Source organism: Globicephala melas, chromosome 4, assembly GCF_963455315.2.
Source record: "Globicephala melas chromosome 4, mGloMel1.2, whole genome shotgun sequence".
Lineage (NCBI taxonomy): Eukaryota > Metazoa > Chordata > Mammalia > Artiodactyla > Delphinidae > Globicephala > Globicephala melas.
The window spans coordinates 25,004,473-25,027,336 of record NC_083317.1 but is presented as its reverse complement, the minus strand read 5'-3'; the positions used below and the strand labels follow the sequence as shown (position 1 = coordinate 25,027,336).

At 34.2% G+C, this 22,864-nt stretch overlaps 1 protein-coding gene across 1 annotated transcript; it reads right to left on the bottom strand.

The window, feature by feature from the left end:
• Positions 1 to 387: 387 nt before the first annotated feature.
• Positions 388 to 897, bottom strand: LOC115864262 (translationally-controlled tumor protein-like). Its single transcript, XM_060297552.1, has one exon. It carries the CDS (start codon positions 805 to 807, stop codon positions 388 to 390), a length of 420 nt encoding a protein of 139 aa, XP_060153535.1. The 5' UTR covers positions 808 to 897.
• Positions 898 to 22,864: the final 21,967 nt, after the last annotated feature.

Below are 22,864 nucleotides of genomic sequence, written 5' to 3'. Positions count from 1 at the left end.
TTGATTCTTGTTTATATTCCAAGTGCCAGAAGTGGTTTTCACTGTAGAAGTTATCTGAAGATGGTCTTATGCTTTCCAGTAGTGGTCTACAACCAGGCTCTAGCTTCTCCAGGAAGGCTACACAGGATGGATTTAGATTTTACATATTAAACTAAGAGGCATTCTCTCAAATGAGTTTAAATGCATTTTATTTTTAGACAACCTACATGACATACCTTTTTTCACAAAAACAATGTTTCCACTCCAAATAAATCAACTGTTAAAATAAATGAAGAGCTCAAGATGACATCAGTCTCATTTGTCTAAGTCCTGGTGTTATGCTGATGAAAAGCTGCAGCCAGCCAGTTATCACGACAGGTGCTAGATCCAAAGGAACAGCCAAATTTGTTAACATTTTTCCATTTCCAAACCACCCTTAAAGAAAATCATATATGGGCTCACACCATGCTCACGGTAGTCTAGCAGAACAACCATGCCATCTGGATTCATGTTTTCACCAATAAGAGGCTGACAGTTGTTGAAATTAGCAAGTATGTACTTGATTTGTTCTGCAGCCCCTGTCATAACACATTTTACTGTTTCTGGTCTCTGTTCTTCAAGTTTCCCTTTGATTGACTTCATGTAATCTTTGATGTACTTCTTGTAAGCTTCTTTTGTGTAACTGGTCTCCTGCAAGTGATAGTTCATGACAATATCGACATCAGTGATTTCTGCGCTTTCTGTACCTTCCTCCTCAGGCCCTTCAGCAGAGGAGGCATTTCCACCAGTGAGCGAGTCATCAATGTTACACTCTGTCCTACTGACCATCTTCCCCTCCACCTCCAGACACAGCCCTTTGGTGACCTGCCTGATCTTGTAGATGTCGGAGAACACCTCAGCATGGTTGATGAGGTCCCGGTAGATGGAGCTGCTGGGAGCTCAGAGCAAGCGCTGTGTAGTCAGAGCGGTGCTGGGCCTGGGGCAGGGGGTGGGGGTGGGAGTCGAGGGAAAGGATGGAAAAGTAACCTGCAGTTTCTTTAACAGGTCAAGGATTATATACCACTTGAAAAGGCAAACTCATGAAAACAATCAATCTGGAAAAATAGCTGTCACTATACATTTAAGGAAATTCTTTATAAGTACATAAATTTAAAGTAGTATATCTGTATATGAATTAGCATAAAATTGAAGTTGTTTTGTTTACAATAAGGGTAGAAAAATGCAGTGATACTTATTTAGAAAATCAACTCAAAACATTTTTATCTAATAGTAGTCTAGCTGTTTTCTGGTTTTGTTTCCTATAGTTGAAGAAAATGTCATATTGAATATTTGTGATTTTTTTATATAATTCTGATGACACACAATGAATAGTTTGTCTTTTCCAAGAGGCAGAATTCCCCAAACGCACTGGTTACCTGTTTGTACAATTGTGAGATGTTTATTTATTTGTTTCATACAAAATGGGATTTCTGGCTCATATTAAATTCCAAATCATCTTCCACTTGCATACAACTTAGCATGATCTTAGCATGCTCCCAAAACAATCTGCACTCCATGCAATCACTCAAAGTGAGCACTTGTGTTTATGCTCCTATTCAATTCTAGCTTTCTGTGCTGTTCGGATGTCCTTACCTTGGTCCAGTTTTGAATGAGGCAGACTTGTGTTAGCTGGAGGCATATCTAGGGTTACTATGAATTGCAAATTAATTAATAGATTTTTGAATTGCCATTTTTGGCCCAAAGATGCCAAGAAATCTGCATTTAGAGAATATATATTTGGGCGAGACTGAAAATATAATTAAGTTATTAAGACAGTGATCACCATGTCTGAGACTGAATATTTTTGATAGGTGGTGGATGAGCTGCCGCTGAAAAAATGTGCTTCCAGAAGAAAATGGTGAGATTGAGACTATTACCCAGAAAGATATTTTTTCAGGATGACAGATACATTTTTTTAGCTTCCTCAATGGAAGCTATATGGGAATTAGGGCATCAGCTTGGATCTATGACTCTGAGAGATCAGATGTTTCAGGAATAAAGTAAAATTAAAAAAATAAATAAATAAAGTGCTGCACTTCTTACTAATTGATCTGTGGATATAATTAAAAGAGGTTGCTCCAATTATTGAAAGCGTTATTAGACCCTTTCTGCCATAAATAAGTTAGATGTTGTTGTGAGTACTTGTAAAGAAGGTGCATCATCATATATGAGCAGTTTGGGGGACATTCATTAATTATTTCTTCAATGAAAGGTAGTTGAGACAGATACTGTGTATACTAACTTGTAGCAATACAAATTGAACAAGCTATAGCCATGGAGATTGTAAAAGGATATTGACAATCATAATAAAAAAATTGTATCTATGAAAAACAAGATTACTTCACAGTATAGAGAGATTTTGCTTGTTCATGAGGTTGATATTAGGGTATGGGGTCTCAGAGATTTCCAATGTCCATCTGTACTTTCAAGACAACTATTGAGTGTGAGAAAACAGAGCTAGAGGAGAGTCTGTTCTTAATGTGGGCTAATCCCCTAATTAGTTACAAAATCATTTACTTAATCATTATCAAGTAATAATTTACTGATATGTCAAAGAATTTTTAAATCATGTTATTAATATATTTTCTTTTCCCCATCATTTAAAATTTACCATTCTCCTCCAAGGTAATTATTTCATGTATAGTTTTCTAACAAGGGATTTTGATCTTAGAACTATGAGTCAAGCCTTATCTCTGTGGGAATAGAAGCTAGATGATCCAAGATGCTACTTGAATCTTTTTGGTATCTTTTTTCCTTAGGTAAGGTGTTACCTGGAACAATGATGATAAAAATGTTGAGGTTTTACCTTAGGGCGAGTGTGACAGTGTGATCCTCAGAGGTACGATTTAGTACTCTGATCTTGTCAATTGCTGCACCCCTCGAATTTGACTGTTTCCTCTACTCATGGGATAGCATTTCCCATTCATAGGTCAGTCAGTGTTATAAACTATTCCAAGCTTTTCCATTCAGCAAGCTAACAATAAGTATGGTTTGGCATGATTGGACATAGCAAAAATGAAATCCTAGAATCTGTTTTAAAAGGCAGAAGTCTAAGACTAGTTGTCAAGCTCTAAGATTCCAGAAGCAGTGTCATAACAGCAATTGCTTTTGATAATACAATTTTCCCTCCAGAGTAACTGAAAGTACTTTAAGTAACATAGGAAAAAATGTTCTAGAACAAAGCCAAATTGAAAGCATAAAAGTTAACCAGGGGTCATAGACACCAGCAGAGAACTGAGTACAGAACATTTTTTTTTTTTTTAATCTACAGAAAGTTCTGCTTACTGCTCAATGCAAAGTTTGATAGAAAGTTGAAGTGTACTTTTGTTTTAGGGGCATCTTAAAAGCACATAGTATCCTGTAATGTCCTCCCAACTTTTGTTTCTAAACGTACATAAATGTGTCATTTTGGAAAAAAATAGATACCTTACTTAATATAGGGTATTTCTTTGCCATTTTATTTAAAATAATGCAAAAGTCTTTGAACTGAAATTGCTAGTTTTATTCAACATTTTTACTCCCAGGTGTACTGTATTTCAAATGGGTTTTTCTTCTTGTTGATAAGTGTCCTGGCTTTTAGTTTGAAAATTGAAATAGTGGGAAAGGTAGTCAATCAAAACGTACTTCTGTGCATTCAAATGAACCTTTTGGAAAAATGAACAAGACTGAAATCTTTAAAAGGCCCTAGTTTGTTTACTAAGCGCAGGAGTGATTAATCTTTTCACCCTTATGTTGGCAGTAGCCATAAAATGCATGCAATTAAAGTCTGTAATACCATAGTTCTATGGCATATACTGGGAAGTTGTCCAAGAGATGATAGGATAAGATAAACTGGCACAGTGTTCTGCAAATAAGAGTCCCTAATAAGTGTGTTCAGCACAATACAATTTGGACATATTCAATGGTTTAGTTAAATGTTTGTAATAACTGTTTTTCTGCCCTGGGATTGTGTTAATTTCTAGAATAATGAGACACAATACTTCTTTTAAATGGACTTACTGATTCCAAATTTAAATTAATAAACATCTTAATTGAGTTATTTTTTATTTTTTCACACATATATGTATATATAATTTTGCATTGAAAAATAAACATGCATTTTAAAAGGTTACAGAAAACATAACTAATATTTATAAAGTGTTCACTCATTTAACCACTGCTGAGGTCAAGACATAACATTCTCAGTGTTCCAGAAATCCATTTACATGCCCCTTCCCTATCACGACCCTCTTCCTCCTCCAAGATGATCAGTAACTTGTTAAACACAGTTTTAAATTTGGAGAACTGTGATGATTAAGACACTATCAGTAAGTGACAATATTTTTGCTGTTTTGTATAACAAGAAGGGCTATTATGTAACATTTTAAGTTAAAAATTATTTGAAATTGCATATGAAATAAAGTTTCTTATTTGGATGGTTACAGACACTTTTTCTTTTCTATCTATCCATTAAGTAATTTTTACAAAAACAACTAGTTGTTGCCCAATATGTATCCTGCTTTTATAGAATAATAGGATCCCCATATACCTGGCTTCCCTGAATATACTGTACTTCCCAGGCTCCCTCACTTATGTCTGTGACCCTATAATTAATTTCTGGCCAATGAGACACAAACAAACATTGTGCAACAGATTTTTATGAAGGAGAAATTCTTCTTTTTTCATGTCTGTTTCCCTGAAAGCTGGGATGCTATCATGGTGACTAGCATTAGAGCAGTCAGTTTGGACCACAAGTTGAAAGTTAGAGATTGAAGATGGCTGAGTAACAGCATGGATTGTGTCAATGATGCTTGTGAAACTGCCATCGGAGCCCTATACTACCAAGTTTGTGAAAAGGAGAAACAATATTTATAACATTTGTAAGTCATTCTGTAACTGAGAGTTGAACTTAAAGCTAATGCAGTAACCAACACCTTTAAAACTGTATCATAATAAAGATGTATTGGCATTACTTTCTAAGTGGCATTTTCTACAGGGCAAGTACATTTCTTTATAATAAATATATGCATTGGAAATGTTACATTAATGATACAAAGTGAATTACCACATGTATTCTTGAAAATTATTTTTAACTCAATTTATTTTAACTAACAAAATTAGTTATAATTGAGGAAGGATAAAATACAATAATATATAAAAGATGCTTCTTTGGCATTTAGAGTAAACTATTTTCCTAAGTCAGACAAAACTGTCATAGTTGTCAGCCTTGCAAGCATGGCTTTAAAATCCTAGATTGTAACTTAACACAAAAGATAGGAAGTATGAAAGCATTTATGGCACTGATAATGGAATAGAAAGACTGGCATAATGAAGAATGAACAGAAGGTATAAGTGCCCCAAGGCATTTAGTAACATTGTCAGTGCCAGAACAGGTCTTTTCAGGAATATGCCACAAGAATAATTCAATGCCCCTGGATATTATCTCCTTTTGTAGCTTCAATTTATATTGGAATAGTTCTCTTTTTAGTTCTTTTTTCATATTTGAATTTCCATATTGAAATAATTTAATATGTACACAAAAGACTGTATACAAAGTAGAAACAGCACAAAGAATTCCCAAATGCACTTCATAATGCTTCTCAAATGTTAACAACTTTCATAATCACAGCACGGTGATAAAAACTGGGACATTAACATTGACATGAAAATATTCTTAACTCTACCAACCTTATTCAAAGACTAACATTCACCCCAACAATGTGCTTTTTGTAGAGCAATATTCAACCCAGTCTCATGCGTCCCATTCAATCATTTCTTCTTAGTCTCCTTTGATCTAAAACAGTTTCTCACTCCTTTTTATTTTATGGTATTGAAGATTTGAAGACTTTTGACAAGGTATTTTATAGACTATTTCTCAGTGTCTGGTGTTTGTTCATAATTAAATTTAAGTTATGCATTTTTAACAAGAATACCACAAAAGGAATGCCATGACTTTCCTGGTGTTTTATATCAAGAAGTACACAATAATAATATATTTTCTTACTGATGGTGTTAACATTGATCACTTGGTTAGGTGCTGTCTACGATATGAGAAACTTATGTTTTAATTTCTATCCCCAAAAATGTTTAAGCTGGTTCATCTCTATCTTTTTTCCTCCATAAATTATTTAAAATAAGATGGTTAACTACTGAACATCAAGGTAAATTAACAGAGACTGGATTTTCCTGGCAAATCTAGCAAACAGATAATGGAACCAAATATACAAAACATTCTTATTTTTCATAAATGTGATAATAGTGCAGCACGGTGGTTACCAAGAGAATGGATACAAATGAGGTAAGTCTTATGATTGCACCAGCTCTATACATGGAAGAATTGTCAAGTTACTGTGAAACAATGGAGAAAACATTTTACTGTCTAGAGACAATTTCCAGGTAAGAGTACAAGTTTGGAAAAACTAAACAGAGCCCAGTCAGCTTACTGAAATAAGAGACAGAAACCTGAGTTTGAAAAGGTGAAGAAGGCTCATGTTGCGGGGTGTCATACACAAAAGGAGAGACTTTCACAGGGAGATGGCTGTGGAGACGTGCAGAATGGTTCTTTCTTAAACTGTTGATACTGATCCACATGTCCATGAGAGAAAACAACCTGAGTTTCTGGAAAAATCTTCCAGGTAAAGGCAGAAAAAAAGAAAAAACAAAAACGAATGGAGCTTCAGGAGTCTGAGAATTATTTGTGTTCCCACTGATCAGAATAGGAAGATTTCATGATTAACAAAAAATTGGACAGAATCCTCAGAATGGCATTACCTTACAAATGGGGCTAGATTAGTTCTGGACTCTTGGCTGCTCTAGACCCACTCTAAAAACACTTAAAGCAAGCTTTAGAAGGATACAGCTGACTACAAGTAACTTAATGTATGTTACAACAAATCAGCATGAAAGGCTAGCAAAAATATAAAAACTAAGAACATAAATACACAATGCCCACCCAAAAAGAAATTATAAGGCAAGCAAAAAAGCAGGAAAATATAACTCCAAACCAGGAGAAAAATCAATCTATAGAATAAACTGAGAAGTGACAAAGGTAATGGAACTAGTGGACAATAAAAGTTAAAAGAGCTGTTATGAATGCTTCATATGATTGATAAGAAGGAAAAAATGTGAATGTTGAGGAGAGAAACACAACACTTGATAACAGTATTAGCATATTAGGACATTCATAAGATCAGCAAACTGGAAGACATAACAACAGAAACTTCCAAAATGAAGTGCAGAGAGGACAAAACCTGAAGAAAATAAGAGCTGGATTAACTGATAGCAAGTGGTTTAATATATAAGTAATTGGACACAAAGAAAGAGAGGAGAAAGGTACTAGAAGATATAATGATTGAAAATTATTAAATTTAATGAAAAATATAAATTTGCTTGTCAAAGAATCTCAATGAACACCAAGTAAAGTAAATCTAAAGAAAACCACAACACGAAAAGTAGTGATAATGAGAAAATCTTAAAGCTTTAAGAGAAAAAAAAAGGCACAATACTTTTAAAGATGTGTTAAAGCAGACTTTTATCAGAAACAATTCAAACCAGGGCAGTTGAGGAAAAAAAAAATTTTTAATTGTCAACCTAGAATTTTTATCCAATGAATTATTGTTCAAAAGTGAAGGTGGAAAAAAAATACTTTATTTAGAGCAACAAAAACAAAGAAATTATTTTCAGAAGCTATACATTAGAAAGACCTAAAAATCTCTAAGTAGAAAAGGCGTGATGCCAAATGGAGATTTGGGGTTACACAAATGAATGAAGAGCATCAGAAATTGTAAATACACGGTATAAGCAATGTAATTTGTCTTATTTTTGATCTATTTGAAAGATAATTGACATAAATATAACAATCCTATATATGAGTGCAGCTAATAATAAAGCTTCAAAATGCACACAAAAAATGTGACAGTATCTGCAGGGGAAATAGACAAATTCATAATTAGAATTGCAGATTTCAATATCTCTTTTTTCAGCAATTGTTGGATCATATATACAGCAAAATGGATCTAAGGATTTATGAGATATGCTTCTTTAGAGAATTACTTGTAAGCTATACAACTCTTGTGGCATATGAGAGAGCTAGCTCATGACTCAAACATACCTGACTCTTGTGTGAAGTGAAGCATGAAACTTACTCAGAGATTCCCCATCTTATTCTGGCCCAGGAAGTGCATGGTCAATGCAGAAGAAAGGCTTGGGAAGAAAGGCCTGGAACCCTCTCTTCTTCATCTGAGACTCCTGATTGACTAAAAACAGTATTATTAGTAAATCTTGATACTTTGTTAGATCTCTCAATTTTTTATGAGTCTGATTTGACAATCATTCCCTTGTGTTAGCTCGTATGAACTGCTCTTAAAACTTTTGTCCCAGGATGAGAGGTTACATGGAATAGCGTACGGTTGACCGTGGCCTGAAGTACAGAAACAATTGTTCAACAACTCTAATGTAATATAATCAAGAAATAAATATTTATTGTTAGACACTGAGATTTGGGAAGTTATTTGTTACCCCGGCAATGGTGACTAACATATCAGGATGTGTTTGCAGTAGGGATTCCTTTCTCAGCAATCTATAAATAGATTTGTGTTTTTAATTTAAAAGTCCCAGACACCATTTTGTCTGGAAAATTGGACACTGAGAAGGGTGACAGAATACACAAAATCACAAAAGGTGTGTAACAAGAAATGTATGCTAAGGATGGCGTGATTGTTATTCCTCCTATAAGATTATTCCTGAATGATTTAATGACCAAGTCACAGTGTTATTTGTTGGAAATCTTGAGAACAACTGAGTCCATGATTCAGAAACACAATTCTATCTAAATTTTTCACATAGTTTTCATACTCTTTCTTTTACTACTTTTAATTGGCCATACTATTTTAAAATGTGGCAGAGGTGTGGTAAAGAATAACAAAACAACAGCACCACACACACAAACACACACACATGCAAACACACAACTGTTTTATCAGCAATTATCACTAGCAGTGAGATTTAAGTTTATTTTATAAATCTATATTTTGTCAGCCTCCTTTAAAATACAGAGACATTCAACAAGTGAAGTTTTATACCCCACTGTACTTTTATGTAAAAATTATTTTTCTTCTTATGAACTGGTTTTGATGGATAAATTGAAGTATTAAAGAGAGGAGTTGACACATTAAAAGGAAATATTGCACAGTTCATTATACAAGTAAATTTCTAGTCTTCTTTCTGTCAATTCAAATATAACTGTCAGAAGTCATGTTCCTAGCCTAGACTATTTTTAAGAAAGTTATAAAAATTACGATCATGATAAATAACACTAGACTTACCACTTAAAAATGATTCCTAGGGTTCCCCTGGTGGCGCAGTTGTTGAGAGTCCTCCTGCCGATGCAGGGGACATGGGTTCGTGCCCCGGTCCGGGAAGATCCCACATGCCGCGGAGCGGCTGGGCCCGTGAGCCATGGCCGCTGAGCCTGCGCGTCTAGAGCCTGTGTTCCACAACAGGAAAGGCCACAACAGTGAGAGGCCTGCATACAGAAAAAAAAGAAAACAAAAGAAAAAAAATGATTCCTAAACAGTTCAATCAATGCCCATTTGTAGAGACGTGCAAAATCAGCTCATAGGGTTCAAAAAATAAACTGTAAGCAACTTAAAATAAAGCAGTTAAATTATTGGAAGACAGCACAAAACATCTAAGGGGAAATTCAATGATTTTATTTCTTTAAATTTTAGCTTGTAATAAAACCACTAATATATTACAATTTCTTGCTCATTTTGCTTTTAAAGACTTGGGCAGGTAATTCCTAGAGATTGCAATGAAGTGCATACCTAGATACCTTGACACTAAAAGGTCTACTTATGCTAACCTTCCTTCCGCCAGTATTTAGCAAAAATATAGACTTTCATATGTTCTCCATTAAGGGTATAGAATAAAACTTTCTCTATATATAACTAGGGCCAGGTAACTCTTCAAACTTTTCTCAGATTAAGTATGTTAGCTTATATAGAAAGGTATTTGAGTGACAACTGGAGTACTTGTCAGATGTAATTTAATCAGATAAATTCAATATGAAGGGTGAAGCAAAGTTGAATGGGAATTTCAATGCGTACATCTTCTCTAGCCTACAATGATTTTATCTTCTCTACTGATGTTTTTCATTAGCTTATTTACATATCTGTAGCTTTTTCTGTTGGCATTTTCTGGATATTTGTCATTGCAACTCTATTAAACCATTTGCAATAACCTCTCATCAAATATAGTATATGAATCCTATATGCTATTCTCCCAACTTAATTTACTGTTTTCTTTTCTTTGTCTAGTTCACTTCTAAATACCCTTCAAAATTTAGCCAAAGTATCACAATTTTCAGGAACCCTTTTCAGAACAATTAGTGTGATTTAAAATTGCTGCATCATACTGATAGTAACCTGTACTTAACATATGTAACTAGGTGACAATCAGTATTCTATTTATGGATCTTCATCAAGCTTTAATTTACTCAGAATAAGAACTCCTAGACCCTTCAATTGATATTTTCATGGAAGAAATAAGGTTTGACATTGTAAAATATTTACACAGTTCAATATTCCACTAATAAAGTAGATCTCAATTAAGAGAGAATGGCATTCTGCTTCTAGCCAAGATGGTGTTAACAGGAAATGGATTTACACTCCTTCCCTGAAATCAATTACAAGACATATGATAAATCAGTTTTTAAGACATTGGGTATCAGTCAATTTAGCACAGTGATTTTGTGAGACAGGAAACAAATCAGTGGAACCCTGTAATTATTGTGTTACTGCCTTGATAGTGTTTCCAGGGCATTGTGAAGAAGCATCAGGGTTGGGAGGGAAGGCAAAAATAGAACTTAGAAGATATCCTGAGTTTGAGACCCAGAGCTGAGTCACAAGGGAGACCATAGTGGCTGGAGTTCACAAAGCTGAGTACTGGAGAGGTGAATTTAACAAGGAGAGATTGAGATTAAATAGGAGAGAGAAAGAGAGAGAGAGACAGAAAGGATGAAAGAGAATGAAGGGTGAGGGGTAGAGAGAGAAAACTGGAGCTCTGCAGGGAGTCACCTACAGTATTCAGGAGAATACAGATCATAACCTGTATCTGAGAAAACTACTCAAGGCTGGGATGGGTGGAGGAGGGGAAACACTGGTAAGGATGGCACAGAATAGTACCCAGGGCTCCTACAGAACAGGAAATAGCATCTGTTTCCACCAATCACATTGTAAACTGCACACTTTACACTTCATGGATCATTGGTCAAGTATTCAGTATTCATTAGCAGAAAAACTATTGACTTTTGAATAACATTTGAAGTGTTAATAATTGTATCAATATTAATTTTTTAGTTTTGATAAATGTACCATGATTAGATAAGATGTTAATACTGGGGCTTCCCTGGTGGCACAGTGGTTGAGAGTCCGCCTGCCGATGCAGGCGACACGGGTTCGTGCCCCGGTCCGGGAAGATCCCACATGCCGCGGAGCGGCTAGGCCCGTGAGCCATGGCCGCTGAGCCTGCGTGTCCAGAGCCTGTGCTCCAGGAGAGGCCATAACAGTGAGAGGCCCGCATACCGCAAAAAAAAAAAAAAAAAAAGATGTTAATACTGGGGAACGTTGAGGGAAAGGTATAAGGCAGCTCTCCGTTCTGTATTTATTCTGTAAATTTAAAATTATTTCAAAAATTTTTTCAAAAAACAGGCAGTTCCAAATGAAAATGGGCTATAAAAAAGACTTTAACAGTCACATACAAAATATGATATTCCAAACGGCGAATAAAAATGGCAATGGGCTCAATTTTATTAGTAATTATAGAAATTCAGTTTAATACCACGACATCTTCTCTGGAATAGCTAAAATATATATTTTCTGTACAAGAATGCTCATATGTGCACCAAAATTACATGTACAAGAAAGTGCATATGTGCAAGAATGTTTGTTGTAGTCACACCCCCAAAATACACAGTGCTATATTTAACTTCAATGAAGTTCAAACAAGCAAAACAATTCCATGCTATTCAGTCGGGATAGTGACTACCATGAGCAAAAGGAAATTAGAAGGGGGCAGGAGGGGAACTTCGGGAGCTGGTAGACTCCACTTTTTGAACAGTATGGTCATTCCATGGATGTGTGAACATCATGATAAATTAATGAGCTGTACTTTGTTTATGTTATTTTTGTACCTCCCTCTATGTATAATGAAAAATTTTTAAAGTACTTGATAAAAAGCAAGTTTCTAAGTTATTTAATCTCATCCTCAGTTCTTTCATTTTTAGCTTGTTTTCAACATCACAGAATATCAGTGTGTTGCTTCAAAAGGAATGAATATCTTTGAATCGTTGTAGGAGTGAATATCAGTAAATGCTAGAAAATCATTTCTAAAACTGAGTGGCCTGAAAGATTCTATTTGGCTTTATATAGATATCTCCTTTCACTCTTTCCCTCCTGTAGCTTAAAAAAATGGAAACATCTATCTGCTTTAAATACACTCGCCTACCAAACTATCCACGAAAACTAATTTTAATGAGAGGCAGATAAGAAGGAAACAGAATGAATCTATTTACAGAATGTATCATTAGAACTGTTTCATACCCAAACTTAATGATCAATTTCCATGAAACCCTATTTCTAACTTGTTATTGACAAAGAAGTCAGGGCTAACATTTTTATGTCTGCAGCAAGAAATAACATGTCCTGTAAGCAAAGGATTCCTCCATATTATTTTTCTTCAAATTCTTCCATGAAAACATCATGTTGTTAATTTGTCAGATTTATCAAAGGCTGTCTCCTGGGAGATTACAAAAAAAGCTGTTATTAGAAATTTTTACTCCATTCTGTGGTTGCCTGTGATTAGAATTTCATTTTCACATAGCCAGTGGTAGATCCAGGTTTTGTGAGGACTAAAGATTACATAATTTTCAGGGACTTCATCAAAGAAAAAATAAAGGGAATGTGAAAATATCTTACTTTTGTAAATTTTACAGAAGCATAGGATGATGTGAACACATTACCCCTTCCTGGGAACTGGTACGAGTTAAAGGAAAATTCTGTTTCATGGTAAATATGTGTCTCAGCATAGAACCCAGAGATTATCACTTTAAGGCAGGTATCAAAGGGAAGACACCTACAGGGGAGAAATAGCAGTGTAAATAAATGAAATGATCTGTGTAAATAAAACAATAGTGCAAGTGTAATTACAAACGGCAACTTGCAGCCTCATTGCCATTGAAGTGGTAATAGGAAGTGGTGTGACTTTGACACTCTCTCTAGTATAATGGAAAATAGCCAAATCCACTCAAATTCTTATGCAGAGTTGACTGTTGCTTGATTTTCCTGTATTGAACAAATCAAAGGAATCTAGAATTTATTATAAAGTTTCCATTAAAAAATATTAACAACAAATTAAAATTATTTTCCCAAGAAAGTAACTCTTTTTGAATATCAAATGTTTGACTTTCACCAAGTCTGACACACATGAAGGTAAATAGAATTCACCTCTGACTAGTCCCAGCCAATAGGTGAAGCTAAAGATCAGTGGTAAATTGACCCTGAAGGACTTACTTTATTTTTAATGATTTAAATTAGAAGATAGCCAAAAAGAAGGACCAGAAAAAGTAGGGGACTTCTTAGTATCTGGAATAACTTAAATTTAGGGCATTCTGATGGGATGGTGAAAAGCCAGTGGACTGCTATGAAAACTTATGTCTGTAATATCCTTTGGTCTAAACTCTCTTCACTTTTATTAGTTTTCCTAAAAATGGATCCGAAGACAGCAAGTGGGTTATGAGCCCTACTCTCTCAGTCAGGCTACCTTTAATAACTAAGAATACATGGAGACTTTGTAATATTTGGAATAAGTAGGAGACTTCTTAGTATCTGGAATAACTTAAATTTAGGGCATTCTGATGGGATAGTGAAAAGCCAGTGGACTGCCATGAAAATTTATGTCTGTAATATCCTTTAGTTTTCCTAAAAATGGATCTGAAGATAGCAAGTGAGTTATGAGCCCTACTCTCTCAGTTGGGTTATCTTTATTAACTAAGAATACATGGAGACACTAAAAATCCTACCTCCAGGTCCCAAGTTAAAAGAGTCAAGCTATACCGTGAGTTTAAATGGATCTGTACAAAATTAAGGAAGTGGAATAGCAACAGTATTTAGGATACTTCACAGGTGATGTTTATTCAGGGATAAAAAGCAGTGTAAGTGTAGGCAGATGGATTCCAAAGACATCAAAATCTTGTTTAAATGCAAATGTTTCGAGAAGAAATGTTATATAAATAAATTGCCTCTCAGCAGAATGTTTTCTTCTTCAGGTTTACAAGAGGCAACCTCAGGTGTCTAATAGAGATATACTGAAGAACTAAAAGTGGATACCTTTGTGAAAGGAGTGGTAGTGCCTCTAAAAGCCTGCAGTCAGAGGCACATTATTTATCTACTGAATTGAACCTGCAACCAAATTACAATCTTACTCTCTTTGCATTTTGTATCCCAATATTGACTTTGAGATGAGTTGGCACTTCAAGGCATAAAAGTGTAATTAAGTCTTTCTTTTAATTTCCACTTAACTTCTGTGATAACAAGCAACTGCTTAGTGAGGTAATTAATGGGAAATTATGCTTTTTTCATTGGCAACTTGAGACCTACTTTCTAGAACTAAGTACGCACTGAATCATAGTTTGATATCAATTTTTTTCTATCTCAGCTATTTGGTTGCAGAACCAATCTTAATCAGTTACCTGAAAGGAGGGAAAATAAATACCCATTGGCCCATCAAGAGCTTTTTTGTGGGAGCATAAGTGAAATGTACCCTACTTTGGAAGGTATATTTCAATATAAATATCGCTTTATTATTTTGTGTATGGTCATTATTGTATGTGATATGCAATTGTTAGATCATTTAATCCCACAAAGTGCAGTGAAAATTGCTTAAGGAAAGAAATGATGAAATCTTCATACCTCACTCATACTGTTCGGCAGTGGATAAAATGAATATTTAGCAAAGCAAGCTAACAGTTTGCAAACGTGCAATTAAAATCCTGGCTCTTCTCTAATTATGTAACACTTAAGTTAAATGGTCTTAATAGACATATAATGATAGCTTTATAAACCTATAGTTACTTATAATCAAATGTAATTTCTATTTCAGTTTTAAAGCACTCATTAACTGTCTATTATGATTTTTAAGTAATTTGGCAGACATTTAATGAATACTTTAAAAACCTAAATAGTAATTATTTCAAGAGACATCTGTTAACATATAGGAGTAACGGAGCTATTCATTTGAATACACAGTTTAAAACTAATTAGTGAAGTATATATGCAATACCCAATGCCTTTACTACAAGAAGAAAATCACAATTTTAATGTAATTTTCTCTCTGAAAATAGAAGCTGTTTTTCTAATTTTCTTCTGAGTCCTGTGACATACCTGTCACGTTACAAAACTGTAACACTGAAAAGCCATATCTTCTCATAATTCCAGGTGTATTCTAGAAAAATTATCTCTGTGCCAGGCAGCGTAAAAATGTATTTTACACATTAATTCACTGTTATATTTTGGGTTTGTTAGGATGCTTAAAAAAAAGTTCAATATAGACAGTTTTTCATTGCAAGTTGTAGGTGACAAATCAGTTTCCAAGTTTTTGGAATAATGCTCTTAAATTTAACAGAAGACTACTATTTCTCACTATGTGTAACAAGTATAAGTTGGCTACATATTTTCACAACTAAAATGCTTAAAATTCTTTCAAATGACAGAAGAAAGCTGTGTGTTATAGAAAAGTCACTAAAAGTTTCTCATGAAATAGAGATCATTATTTTTGACCAATGAAGCGTCATTCATGAGCTTTATGGAAACATTTTAAGGCCCATTTCAAGTGTGATACACTTTAATTTATAAAACTGAAATTGCTTTATTATTCCTATGAAATATAGATGTTTCAATAGTCCAAATTTCCAACTCTGGATTATATGATTGCACAAATATAGACAATTGCTTGAAAATGAGATATAATTTTTAGTGCTAATCTTCATTAATTAGTATAAATTTTAATTATTATTATAGTATTACCAGTTAACTTTATAATCTAACTGTTTTCATATACATGCTGTTTCAGCATTGAGGTCATTTGTGACTTTTCCTGTCCTAAACTTCTGTCTCTTATATGACAAGGAAAAATAATGCAAGCATTTCTCCTTCTGTACTGGCACTAATTCCATAAAAGGATACATCCAATTATTAGAAACTACTGCAGTATGAAATAATTGTGTGTGTGTATATAATATAGAGAGAGATATCCAAATACTTATATATATGATAAGTATATATACAAGCATATATATATATGCTTAGATTTGTGAATATATCATATAATAGCACATGATATAAATATATCACATATATTATATATATTGAATATTTAATGTGAATATATATGAATATGAATGTATATATGAATATATGTATACATAAAATAGTTAATCCCTCTTCACAAATTTAGGGAAATGTATTAATTATATCCTGAGTTCTATGTAAAACAATAGTTAAACAATTGATAATTTTATATTAATTCTTATACAAATAATATTATAAAGTAGTACAATGTGGCCTTTCAACACAGGGCTAAATATTAAACTACTATTTTATACTGTCTATGCATTATAATGTTACAAACTGGTAGACATCAAACTTGTGATAAGCCCTCTAGTTAGTTGGATTTATGCAGCTGCAGCTCAGCAGAGAGGTCTGCACTGGATATAGGGATCTGCCAGGCATTTGGCATACAGATAGTGATCAAAGCTATATAATTATGTGAGATCAAAAAGGAGTTGTACAGCTAGAGAAAAGAAGAATATCAAAGATTGAGTTCTGTGGTATCCAACACTAAAAGGTCAGGAAATGAGGAAACAGGAAACAAACTAGCATAGAAGACTAAAGAGGAAGAGGAGAAGTCAGATAAAAATAGATAACTGGAAACCAGATGAAGCCATTCTTCCAAGAAACAGGGGATGTGTTATATGCTATTGATACATAAATATTAATAATGTGTTGATATCTGTTATATGCTATTTTGTTGTAATAGCACAATAGTGTATTATGTGATTTTGGTAGGTCAAGTTAAAGATTAAGTATTAATTTAACAGTGGGAAATTAATTGGTAACTTGATAAAAAGAGTACAGTGGGGAGATGGTGAAAGATAAATAAATGGGGCTCAAGAGATAAAGGGACACTAAGAAATGTTGGTATAAACAACTATTCCAAAGTATATTCTTATGAAGAGAAGTTAAAGAACAATGGAGCAGTAGCTGAAGGTAGAATTGGAATTAAGAGAGCATTTTTAAAAGAATATAAATATAATGACATATTTATGTGTTGATGGTAAAGATCTAGTATAGAGGGGAAATTTAAAAATGTATTATAGAGTAAAATATTGGGCAAAATATGAAGAATAAAGTATTGGAGCTAAGATGTTGCATATGTAAAGGAGAGGGGATATTGTGCATAAAGGGAAGTGAAGACCTTAGCTAGGATTCTCACAGTTTGTCCAAATAAACCAGGGAGCAAGGAGGAAATTTGTACACAGTTGCAGGTAGCTGGATTGATGAGATCCTGCAGGAGATCTCCTGTGATTAACTCAATTTTCCTTGTGAAATTGAAAGTGAGATTATTAGCTGAGAGTGATGATGATGAGGTAACTCTGGATATTTGCGGGAAAAGGAGGAAGAATGAAACAGCTTTTTAGCAGAATGGGATGAAAAATGAATTGAGAAGTGTAGTTTGTTTCTGAGTAACAATAATGTCCAACTACTCTGAGGTTGGCAGTCACACATTTCAATTGAGAGCAATCAGCATGATGTGTGTTTTTCCAGCAACACTCAGATGCACAGGCACGTGCAAAAAAAAGGCTGGGAGTTCAATATTAAGACAAGGTACTTACCAAATTTATAAGATAATGCCAACAGCTTTTCTGAGTGTGTGCGTGTGTGTGTCTTTTTGTGTTTGGGTTGTTCTACATGTTCTATAATATTTTATGTTGTCAAATGTTTAATATATTTTATAATAAGATATTCTGAAAGAAAAATGATGGTGGTTTAATTCTGAATTTTCCCACTTCTCCTATAGAGCATAGAGAGGGATGTATCAATATTAGTTTGCCAGGGATAACACAACAAAGTACTACAACTGGGTGGCTTAAACAACAGAAATTTATTGTTTCACAGTTCTGGAAGCTAGAAGTCCAAAATCATTTTTAATTTGTTTTTTTGACATTGTTATAGTCATTCAATAAGAAAATAATAATGTTTTTGACAACTTGTCCTGGAACAAACATAAATATATTTGGGGATGGGAGAAGACAGTGTGCATACACATGCACACACAGAGACATACACGAACAAGTAGAAGATAAGGACAATGAAAACATCAACTATATCCTAGAGACCAACTGCAGCAGTGGGGGCTATATTTCTTGCCACTATCTCTTTCCTTGTAATTCCCCCTACACCTAGAAATTATAACTAACCACAATTTGAAGAATAGAGAGGCTTATGATGAGTTCCCCTTAAATTGGAAACATAGCATCTTGTTAGTGCTCCACTCATACTTTATCAGACCCCTTTACCACTTGATTGTGTGAAGCCTCCATATAGGTTTCCATTCCCAGGAGTCAGCACCAGCAAGTCTAGCAGATAACTACACACAGGTGGCCAGAATCACATTTGTCTGCACAAGCAGAGAACAGAAATTGTCTCCAAAGTTTTGTCCTCCTGTGAACGCTTTTAAGCAATGACAAATGTGCATGGAAGTATAAATACTCCAAGCTCCTTAAGCTTAATCTGAGGTTCTGGTCACACTTTCTAAAGATCATCTTTGGAGGACTGAGGGGAAGTTACTGTATGTGGGCCTTTTCAAATACCTCACTCTCATTTCCTGTCTTATTTCCTCATATATCTATGAATTTTTCCCGGGCCATATAATAATAAATCACAGTTGTCTCTGGACAAAATCCCACTAATCCTTATTTGTGAAGGACAGTCAAATTTTATGTCTATGATCCCAGTATAATTATCCCATTGCATTGTCCCATTTCATTCTTACAACTGTTCCAGTTTGTATGGTAACATATATGGTCCCCATTTTATAATGAAAAGTTATGACAGCCACAACCACATTTTACCAAGAAGAGAGAGCATAGAAAACCTATAAGATACTCTAGGAAAGGAAGTGTGAGGCAAGGCAAGTTGACCTTGAAGTTTACAAATACACATTGTGAACACACAAGAGAATTAGTGAATATTCTTTGCAAGAGCCTTCTTGAGAACACTATAAAAGGATGAACTCCAGGTGGAAAGAGTAATTACTGATATAAAAAACAAAATAATAGAGTTGAGAAAACGGACTGTAAATTGTATATGCTTTGACAATGGGAATCACTCATCTAACACAAAATGGGAGCAGATGTGTTTGGTAAGTAGCTGGAAAGTAGAATTAGTTTCCTGATTCCCTCATTGCAACCATGGGTGTCATAGAGTATTATTTAAGGCTAATAAATTAAATAGTGAAAAATGAAACATATGTGAGAAAACAAAGGTAAATGAATAAAAGCTATTAATATTTACTGAATGTGCATTATAGTATAATTGTTGGGGCTGGGAAGGTTACAACTTTATTTTAATGAGGTTTATAATAAGGAGCCAAATAAAAAAGGATATTTCATAAATCTAAAATCCTTAAAATAACTTCTAGAGCAAAATTATAAACTTTCCTAAATATTAGAAATACAGTAAAAAAAAGACAGGAAACAGATATCCATACTGAATGTTTTATACATTATGATAGTTAATTTTATGTGTCATCAACTGACTTTATCATATGGTTTTTATCCTTCATTTTCTTAATATGGGGTATCACATTGATTGATTTGTGTATATTGAAGAATCCTTGCATTCCTGGGATAAACCCCACTTAATCATGGTGTATGATCCTATTAATATGCTGTTGGATTCTCTTTGATAGTATTTTGTTGAGGATTTTTGCATCTAATTCATCAGTGATATTGGCCTGTAGTTTTATATTTTTTTTGACATCTTTGTCTGGTTTTGGTATCAAGGTGATGGTAGCCGCGTAGAATGATTTTGGGAGTGTTCCTTCCTCTGCTATATTTTGGAAGAGTTTGAGAAGGATAGGTGTTAACTCTTCTCTAAATGTTTGATAGAAATTGTCTGTGAAGAGTTTCAATTTCAGTGCGTGAGATTGGTCTGTTCATATTTTCTATTTCTTCCTGGTTCAGTCTCGGAAGGTTGTGCTTTTCTAAGAATTTGTCCATTTCTTCCAGGTTGTCCATTTTATTGACATATAGTTGCTTGTAGTAGTCTTTTTGGATGCTTTGCATTTCTGCGGTGTCTGTTGTAACTTCTTTTTTCTTCTAATTTTATTGATTTGAGTCCTCTCCCTCTTTTTCTTGATGAGTCTGGCTAATGGTTTATCAATTTTGTTTATATTCTCAAAGAACCAGCTTTTAGTTCTATTGATCTTTGCTATTGTTTTCTTTGTCTCTATTTCATTTATTTCTGCTCTTATCTTTATGATTTCTTTCCTTCTGCTAACTTTGGGTTTTGCTTGTTCTTCTTTCTCTAGTTCCTTTAGATGTAAGGTTAGATTGTTTATTTGAGATTTTTCTTGCTTCTTGAGATAGGCTTATATTGCTATAAACTTCCCTCTTAGAACTGTTTTTGCTGCATCCCATAGGTTTTAGAACGTCGTGTTTTCATTGTCATTTGTCTCTAGGTATTTTCTGATTTCCTCTTTGATTTCTTCAGTGATCTCTTGGTTATTAATAACGTATTGTTTAGCCTCCATTGTTTGTGTTTTTTATGTTTTTTTCCCCCTATAATTGAGTTCTAATCTCATAGCATTGTTGTCAGAAAAGGATGCTTGATATGCTTTCAATTTTCTTAAATTTACTGAGACTTGATTTGTGACCCAAGATGTGATCTATCCTGTAGAATGTTCCATAAGCACTTGAGAAGAAAGTATAATCTGCTGTTTTTGGGTGGAATGTCCTATAAATATCAATTAAATCTACCTGTTTTATTGTGCCATTTACAGCTTGTGTTTCCTTATTAATTTTCTGTTTGGATGATCTGTTCATTGGTGTAAGTGAGGTGTTAAAGTCCCTCACTATTATTGTGTTACTGTCAATTTCCTCTTTTATAGCTGTTAGCGGTTGCCTTATGTATTTAGGTTCTTCTATGTTGGGTGCATATATATTTATAATTGTTATATCTTCTTCTTGGATTGATCCCTTGATAATTATGTATGGGTGATGGTGGCCTTGTAGAATTAGTTTGGGAGTGTTCTTCCCTCTGCAGTTTTTGGAAGAGTTTGAGAAGAACAGGTGTTAGCTCTTCTCTAAATGTTTGATAGAATTTGCCTGTGAAACCATCTGGTCCTGGGTTTCTGGTTTTTGGAAGGTTTTTAATCACAGTTTCAATTTCACTGCTTGTGATTGGTCTGTTTATATTTTCTATTTCTTCCTGGTTCAGTCTCAGAAGGTTGTGCTTTTCTAACAATTTGTCCACTTCTTACAGATTGTCCATTTTATTGGAATATTGCTGCTTGTAGTAATTCATCATGATTCTTTTTATTTCTGCATGCTCAGTTGTTACTTCTCCTTTTTCATTTCTAACTCTGTTGATTTGAGTCTTCTCCCTTTTTTTCTTGACGTGTTTGGCTAGTGGTTTATCAATTTTGTTTATCTTCTCAAAGAACCAGATTTTAGTTTTATTGATCTTTGCTATTGTTTACTTCTTTTCTTTTTCATTTATTTCTGATCTGATCCTTTTGGTTTCTTTCTTTCTGCTAACTTTGGGGTTTTTTGTTCTTCTTTCTCTAATTGCTTTAGGTGTAAGTTTAGGTTGTTTATTTGAGATTTTTCTTGTTTCTTGAGGTAGGAATGTATTGCTATAAACTTCCCTTTTACAACTGCTTTTGTTTCATCTCATAGGTTTTGGGTTGTCATGTTTTCATTGTCATTTTTTGATTTCATCTTTGACTTCTTCAGTGATCTCTCCATGATTTAGTACCATATTGTTTAGCCTCCACGTGTTTGTCCTACTATTATTGTGTTGCTGTCAATTTCCCCTTTGTATGGCTGTTAGCATTTGCCTTATGTATTGAGGTGCTCCTATGTTGGGTCATAAATATTTACAATTGTTATATCTTCTTCTTGGATTGATCCATTGATCATTTTGGAGTGTCCTTTTTGTCTCTTGTAATAGTCTTTATTTTAAAGTCTACTTTGTCTGATGTGAGAATTGGTATGCCAGCTTTCTTTTCATTTCCATTTGCATGGAATATCTCTTTCTATCTCATTTTCAGTCTGTATGTGTAGGTCTGAAGTGACCTACACATATAGGGACCACTTCCCTAGAGATTACTTCCCTAGGTATGAAGTGGGTCTCTTGCAGACAGCATATATATGGGTCTTGGCTTTGTATCCATTCAGCCAGTCTATGGCTTTTGGTTGGAGCATTTAATCTATTTATATTTAAGGTAATTATCCATATGTATATTCCTATTATCATTTTCTAAATTGTTTTGGGTTTGTTATTGTAGGTGTTTTCCTTCTCTTGTGTTTCCTGCCTAGAGAAGTTTCTTTAGCATTTGTTGTAAAGCTGGTTTGGTGATGCTGAATTCTCTTAGCTCTTGCTTATCTGTAAAGGTTTTAGTTTCTCTGTCGAATACGAATGAGATCCTTGCTAGGTAGAGTAATCTTAGTTGTAGGTTTTTCTCCTTCATCACTTTAAATATGTCCTGCCACTCGCTTCTGACTTGCAGAGTTTCTGCTGAAAGACCA

Bases quoted from the DNA above. Each gene is read 5' to 3' on its own strand.
- LOC115864262 (XM_060297552.1), bottom strand. From the start codon at position 807: ATGGTCAGTAGGACAGAGTGTAACATTGATGACTCGCTCACTGGTGGA.